This window comes from Protomyctophum bolini (genome assembly GCF_963924005.1).
Source record: "Protomyctophum bolini genome assembly, chromosome: 22".
Taxonomy (NCBI): Eukaryota; Metazoa; Chordata; class Actinopteri; order Myctophiformes; family Myctophidae; genus Protomyctophum; species Protomyctophum bolini.
Window position 1 is genome coordinate 4193349 of NC_137883.1, and position 7859 is coordinate 4201207.

A 7859-nucleotide genomic window follows, 5' to 3' on the forward strand; every position below is an offset into this window, starting at 1 on the left:
TTGTGTTGACGGTAAACAGTCTTCCTTTAAAACTGAGGAGTCATGTTAGGGTGTAGCTTCTAACAATATTCAAAGCACCAATTATCTAATCTTTTGCAGAACCTTTAAGATTTCAACTGGCGGTAGGCTACAGGCGAAACCATAGCTTGTGCCGTCAGAATAATTCAAAAGCTGTTTCTCGGTTTCTCTCGCTGAAAATGAACAACAAGTTCTCTGCGGACATAATTGTTTTATATTCAGATTGCTGAACGTGAAACCCCGCCCACTATTGTATACATTGCTGGAACGATGATTTTTGACATTGGGGTGTTCTCTCTGCTTTTTTTATTTCATCAACCATCCCACACGCTTTATATTATATATTTGACAAATGATTGTAGTGAAGTAAAAGTACAAATACCTCAACATTTTACTTAAGTACTACAGCACTTAACTGGTTCCGCACCTGGCCCCCGAGAAAATGAGATGAATTCACCTTTGCAATGGATGCCAACGCCCGGCATCCCGAGATTTGTTTTATTCCCCATAATCCAGGGTGGGAGAAATTGAAATAAGTACGGTCCGTTAGCATTTTATGCTAACGCTCCGTGACGTTTACCTATAAAAACAGCCAAAATACTCGCGTGCACGCGTTTTCTCTCCGCAATGGTGTCATTCTTTGTCCCCAAGACCTCGCCTAATGACGTAGTTTTACGGCAACACGTACTGTATGTTGCAGCCTTTTGTGCTCCAAAGGCTTTTTTTTCCCCCAGCTGAAAATAACAATAAACAATGGCCAGAGTTGAAACTGTTTCGACACGCGTGCATAAGCACAGAATGCTTAGCTCCTCGTCGCGCTGCTAGCATAGAGTAAATAACGCAGTGCTCCCATTGGAAACCATTCAAGACATATACAAACACCTTGGTGTACGTGGTGTACGCGGTGTAGGGTCTTCTGGAAGACCCTACACCGCAGACTAAAAGCAACTCGAGTAGTCTTAAAAAAGTGTTTGAAAGCCTTATCTGTGTCTGTCAGACATGTTGTAAATCGGACTCGTGTAATAAATGTTTGTGAAAAGAAATGCAAATAGATGATTTTTTTTTTTTTATATAAAAAAAATGCACAAGGAAAGTTTCTTGACCTGCTCTTGGATGAGATCAATCTTTTTTTTTGTATGACATATTTACTATAATATTGTAACTAATATTATTAAGGACATAATATTATATCCCTGCCAAGGGCCTTGATGAGCCGCCTGTAAGGTCGTTTGCAAGGCCCTTATTGCTTAATTTCAACCGTGATGTGCTAAAAAAAAAAATTGCTAACCGTAGAACATTCTACATTGACACTGTCGGGCAGAAACCGTGTATGTCGGGGAAATGGAAATATTATGTGTTCCAAATGTAGTTTTTATTTAGCCACAAGCTCTTGTCAATCAACAATCAACGAGCGGCAAGGACGGAGCTCCCCGTTCTTTCAATTAGCCCATTCTGACCTGAGATCAGATTCATACGAGGTTTCCACTGGACACACACTGGTCTGATGAACCCATTCTGACCTGAGATCAGATTCTAAAAATGTCAGTCGTTCTTTGATTTTTTTTAAATAGCAGACCTACAAGCTCGTAGCGCGCCACCGAGTGGCGCGCTATGAGCTTGTAGATCTGCTATTTTTCAATAGCTAACTCTTGATCTAAATCATTCCGACCAATTCTAATCAAAGACTATGTTTTTGACGGCCCAATCGCGGTATACCGTCGCCAGTCGCGTTAGAATTAATCGTACCTCCCGTTCTTGTCGATCGCCGTATTTTGGCTATACATCAAGCTATGCTTCAGCTACATCCGGGATAGCGGCTGGTGCGTCGCTAAATGTGCTCCGCTGCTGATAAATCGCTGGGCGCTCTGAATTAAAGGTATATTCAGTGATTTCACTCAAAAACCTTAGGTTTCATTTTTGGCTGTGGGACCTAAAGCCTTTCGTTCAATCAGGATAGAGAGTCAAAAACGAAACCCCCCCCCCCCAGGGGTTAACTGGGGACAGGGAGGAACTCCTTACATGGTCAGCACACTCTATAGTAGAGAGGATTATCACAACAAAACGAAAAAAGAAGTGATATTTGAATGAAGTGAAATCACTGAATATACCTTTAAATAACCCCCGGGCGTTTGGTGTGTTAATTGGTTAAATATGTATAAACCCCACAGACACTAAACTAAAATCATGTAGCCGATACGCGCTCGCATTGCGAATTTGCGACGCAACACATTGTGAACGTGTATAGATCGCCTATTTTTGCTTTTTGTGCGACGCTATCGTACAACGAAGCATGACATACAGTAGCGTATTCATTTATGGAAAATAAAAACTAAAAGGTGAAATTTGGAGAAAGATTTCTGCCCAACAGTGACAATAGAGTAAACTTACCCTTGAGATACTTTGAATGAGAGCTAATTGTGTCTGTTTATATACTAAAGGTAGATTGTTGAAAAGCAAACCAAAAACTAACATACTTATACTTATCATGCCTGTTAATTAAGCGCAAAAAAACATGTTTATTGATGCTGAAAACATGTGGGAAGCGTTAAGGCTAACGAGTTGATTTATATAAGGAACGGATGAATGAAACACCGTCTTTGTGGATTCAATACATTGAGCACCTGTCACTGTTGCGCTTTCAATTAGTTTTTCTCCCCCTTTTTAAAAATTCTGTCCCGATAATAATCTTCCTGATAGACAGAATGTGACTGTGTATAGTGTAGCCGTCCTGCAAAAAAAATTAAGAAATGATGGGTTTCTTAATGCTGAGCCTTTGGAATTTGCTGCTATATGAAATCTTTTGAAGTCGTGTTGTGACATTGTTTGGACAATTAATGTAATTGCCATGTGACCGTTCATACGTATACACAAAGAAAGATGACCAGTCGAAGGATGTGATTGCCATTCAAATGCATTTATCTCACACGTTATGTCCAAAGCTCTTCATCAATAAAGTTCCTTTTTAGATATACTTTTTGTGCTATTTATTGATAACAGGACGGGCCCGCGCGCGCACACACACACACACACACACACACACACACACACACACACATATATGCACACACACACACACACACACACACACACACACACACACACTCACACATAATGCACAATAAAGATACATGCACTCATGATTATTTGTAAGAAAGGTGTTTGCCGTTTTCGTCACCGCTAAACCCCCTTATCCCTAACCTTCTTTGCCTTTTCTTTTTGTACTATTTTGCTAAACTTTTTTGAATATTTCAACTAGCCAATCTACATTGACACGTTGTGAGCTTGTAGACTGGCCATTTTAACTATTCAAAAATGTTTTGCAAAATAGTAAAAAAAAAAAAAAAGGCAAAGAATGTCTTGTCTTAGTCACTAAGACATTGTTAAATATTTGAATAGGCAAGTCATTACAATATATATTTTTTAAAGCAATTGGTTGACATCAGTTCCCCAAGCACATCATTATGTTATGCTTTAGCTATTTAAAAATAGCAGATCTACAAGCTCATAGCGTGGCACCGAGTGCCGCGCTACGAGCTTGTAGGTCTGCTATTTTTGAAAAACCGTGAAAATGTGGCACAAATCTTTGAATAATATCATTTCAGAATGAACGTTTTTAAACTCAAATCTTTGCTTCTAGAGGGGTCCCTGGAACAACATCATTTCAGATGGGAGTCGGTGGCCAGATATTTTTGGGGGTCCTTGACATGAAAATGTTTGAGAACCACTGACATAGAAACGTAGATTTTTCAGAAAACTGTCTTGATTTAGAAGATTTTTTTTTTAACGTCGGGTCTAAATATAACCAGTGGTTCTCAACCTGTGGTCCCTCAAGGAGGATTATTGTGAGTGGGCCCCCAAACAATTATTGGAAAAACACTTAAGATGTTATATAACATTAATATTACATACATCAGTGATACTCAACCTCAGGTCCGCGGGCCACATCAGGCCCGCGGGACCATTATGACTGGCCCACCAATGAAAATCTAAAAAAAAGAAAAAAAAATCTGGAAAATGAAATAAAAATAAATAAATCTGAATGAAGTTATCTTTAATTACATTATTATAAGTAATACTATTAGAGTTGTACTATTACTCGAACGAAAATAAAAGCTTGGGGGGGGGGGGGGGGGGGATGCAATGCAAATGAAAGACATATACTGTGTATCCCTATTCCCTGACATAATGTTATAGCTAAACGGACAGAATTCTATTTTATTTGAATGATGAAACCCAGCTGCCATTAATAGTTGGAAATGGAAATGGCAATTGCGGAAATTGCGGAAATGGTGGAAATGGAAATTGCGGAAATTGCGGAAATGGAAATTGCGGAAATGGTAATTGCGGAAATGGTGGAAATGGAAATTGCGGAAATTGCGGAAATGGAAATTGAGGAAATTGCGGAAATGGAAATTGAGGAAATTGCGGAAATGGTAATTGCGGAAATTGTGAAAATTGCTCTTCACTTATAGCTATCTATTTTCAGGTAGATTGTTTTATTTTACTCAGTCAGCCATATCACTACTCATTTTTTTTCATGAAAAAGGTCATAGCTGGGTAATCTATTTTCAGGCAAATTGTGTTTATTGTATTTTATTTTACTCAGCCATAACAATTTATTTTCTGTTAACCAACTTGCTGGCTGGCAGGCAGGCAGACAGCTACTCATAGACAGGCAGACAGACAGACAGCTACTCATGGAGAATTGGGCAGGCAGGCAGTCAGACAGCTACTCATAGACAGGCAGACAGACAGCTACTCATGGAGAATTGGACAGGCAGGCAGACAGCTACTCATGGACAATTGGACAGGCAGGCAGCTACTCATAGACAGACAAACAGCTACTCATGGACAATTGGACAGGCAGGAAGGCAGACAGCTACTCATAGACAGACAGACAGCTACTCATAGACAATTGGGCAGGCAGGCAGACAGCTACTCATAGACAGACAGACAGCTACTCATGGACAATTGGACAGGCAGGAAGGCAGACAGCTACTCATGGACAATTAGGCAGGCAGGCAGACAGCTACTCAGACAGGCAGACAGACAGCTACTCATGGACAATTGGACAGGCAGGCAGCAGACAGACAGCTACTCATAGACAGGCAGGCAGACAGCTACTCATAGACAGGCAGACAGTAAGACAGCTACTCATTGACAGACAGACAAATAACTACTCATGGACAGACAGACAGACAGACAGGCAGGCAGGCAGGCAGGCAAAGAGCTACTCATGTTATGTTATTATAACAGCTACTCATGTTATGTGCAATATGTGTGCAGTTATGGAAACAGCTCTTTGTGTTTATGCAAGAAAATGTAACACATTTATTTATTTACATATTGTGTGCATGCACATTGTACTTTGATACATTTTGCGAAAATAAAGCAATTGAAAGAGAGAAGTTATCAAGTATCATTAATGTCGTAATTTTATCTACTGGCCCCTGGCCCCTTGCCATTTTGTAATGTGGCCCACAGGTAAATCTATTTGAGTATCCCGTCATACATTATATGCAAAAGATACCAATAAATGAGAACTTATAAAGTATCATTTGTTCCATTTAGCCAAACAACATATTTTCGGGTCGGCGGCCAAATACAGATACATTTGGGGGTCCTTGGCTTGAAATAGTTTGAGCACCGCTGACACAGAAACATGATTTTTTTTCTGAAAACTGTCATGATTTAGAAGACATTTGTAGAAGCTGGAGTCAGTCCTAAATGGGTTAAACATCTGGTGTCGGGCGTTACATTTCTAACTGACAATAAGTAAACTGGTAAATTAGGGATTTTGTAACTGTATGAATTTATTTATTGTGTGCGCGAGTGCACATTAAAGTGTCACAAAACAAATGTATGTGGTTGTGTGGGGTGTGCTATATGTATGAACTTGTGAATGTCACAATTTCAAAATGTACATGTTGTGTTTTAGTCTGGCGAAGAAGAGGATTTTATCCTGTGCCCAGAAACATTTCCATGAAGATGGAAGTGCACAATTTCTGTTCCAGTTTTTCATAATGTCTATGAGGTGACAGTATTTCATTACACCATGGCACCCTGGAGTCGTTTTTATGTGCAATGGTGTATTTAACTTTGCATTTAGGGTTTCTTCCTGGAGGCTGAACCCTTGACTGTCAAACGGGGCCAATGAAATAAACGGTAAAATAGTGACATCACACTATCAGCCCCTCCCCTAACCCCTCCCCCTTTATCATACAACTACAGCTGTGGGTGCGGCTTCAGTTCAGGTGGATTTTATTATTATTAGTTTGTTTTTTCTTTCCATACAAAAACATTCTTAGTTCATCAGTTTTTTTCTTTTTCTTATTCTGGAAAAAAAAAGGGGTTTTTTTTATTTCTCAAAATTGTTTTTGGCAGCAACATTTGATTTTAGTTTGTAGTCATTATAGTCTTTTTTTTTAATATAGTTTTCATTAAGTTTCTGTCACATTTTAGTCACCTGGAATGTTTTAAGTGTCGACTAGTTGTAGTCGACACTAGTCGTCGCGGCTTATAGCTTTCACGTAGTTTCCATTCAGTTTTTCGTCGGGTGAAGAAAAGGTAGTCGACGGACATTTTTTCGTCTGTATAGTTTCAGTCGACGAAAACAACGCTGGTGGACCTTCACACCATGGTGGGGGCACTGGGCGCGTCGGGCTGCTTCGTGGTGGTGGTGGTGGTGGGGAGCATCGCCCCCCCTCACAGGGGTAGCGAGGTCTCTGTAGGGTCGAGGTGACCACCGTAGGGGCTGCTTGTCCCAGTCACCCTGCAGAAAAGAAGTACAATAATTGGGATTTATCGACCTTTTTCCCCCCCTCTGTGTCTGTGTTTGGGTGCACACCTTAGAGCAGTGATACTCAACCTCAGGCCCGCGGGCCACATCAGGCCCGCGGGACCATTATGATTGGCCCACCAATGAAAATCTAAAAAAAAGGAAAAAAAATCTGGAAAATGAATAAATCTGAATGAAGTTATCTTTAATTACATTATTATAAGTAATACTATTAGAGTTGTACTATTACTCGAACGAAAATAAAAGCTTGGGGGGGGGGGGGGGGGGAGGTGGGGGAGATGCAATGCAAATGAAAGACATATACTGTGTATCCCTATTCCCTGACATAATTTTATAGCTAAACGGACAGAATTCTATTTTATTTGAATGATGAAACCAGCTGCCATTAATAGTTGGAAATGGAAATGGAAATTGCGGAAATTGCGGAAATGGAAATTGCGGAAATTGCGGAACTGCGGAAATGGAAATTGCGGAAATGGTAATTGCGGAAATTGCGGAAATGGTGGAAATGGAAATTGCTGAAATGGAAATTGAGGAAATTGCGGAAATGGAAGTTGCGGAAATGGAAATTGCGGAAATGGTAATTGTGGAAATTGCTCTTCACTTATACAGTAGCTATCTATTTTCAGGTAGATTGTTTTATTTTACTCAGTCAGCCATATCACTACTATCACTAGTATGACCTTTTTCATGAAAAAGGTCATAGCTGGGTAATCTATTTTCAGGCAAATTGTGTTTATTTATTTTACTCAGCCATAACAATTTATTTTCTGTTAACCAACTTGCTGGCTGGCAGGCAGGCAGACAGCTACTCATAGACAGGCAGACAGACAGACAGCTACTCATGGAGAATTGGACAGGCAGGCAGTCAGACAGCTACTCATAGACAGGCAGACAGACAGCTACTCATGGAGAATTGGACAGGCAGGCAGACAGCTACTCATGGACAATTGGACAGGCAGGAAGGCCAGACAGCTACTCATAGACAGACAGACAGCTACTCATGGACAATTGGACAGGCAGGAAGGCAGACAGCTACTCA

The 7859-nt window shown here is 40.3% G+C and overlaps 2 protein-coding genes across 2 annotated transcripts in view; both read left to right on the forward strand.

Moving 5' to 3' along the window:
• Positions 1–1652, forward strand: part of sardh (sarcosine dehydrogenase) — a 60305-nt gene extending 58653 nt beyond the window's left edge. The window contains 1 exon segment of the mRNA XM_080755428.1: positions 1–1652. This exon segment is cut by the window's left edge and continues 864 nt beyond it. The gene's annotated coding sequence lies outside the window, so the exon portion shown is untranslated.
• A 5003-nt stretch (positions 1653–6655) lies between these two features.
• Positions 6656–7859, forward strand: part of LOC308309582 (sarcosine dehydrogenase, mitochondrial-like) — a gene marked incomplete at its 5' end in the record, with an annotated part of 7537 nt that continues 6333 nt past the window's right edge. The window contains one exon of the mRNA XM_080755494.1: positions 6656–6731. Coding sequence (XP_080611620.1) covers positions 6656–6731 — 76 coding nt within the window. The remainder of the gene's footprint in view (positions 6732–7859) is intronic.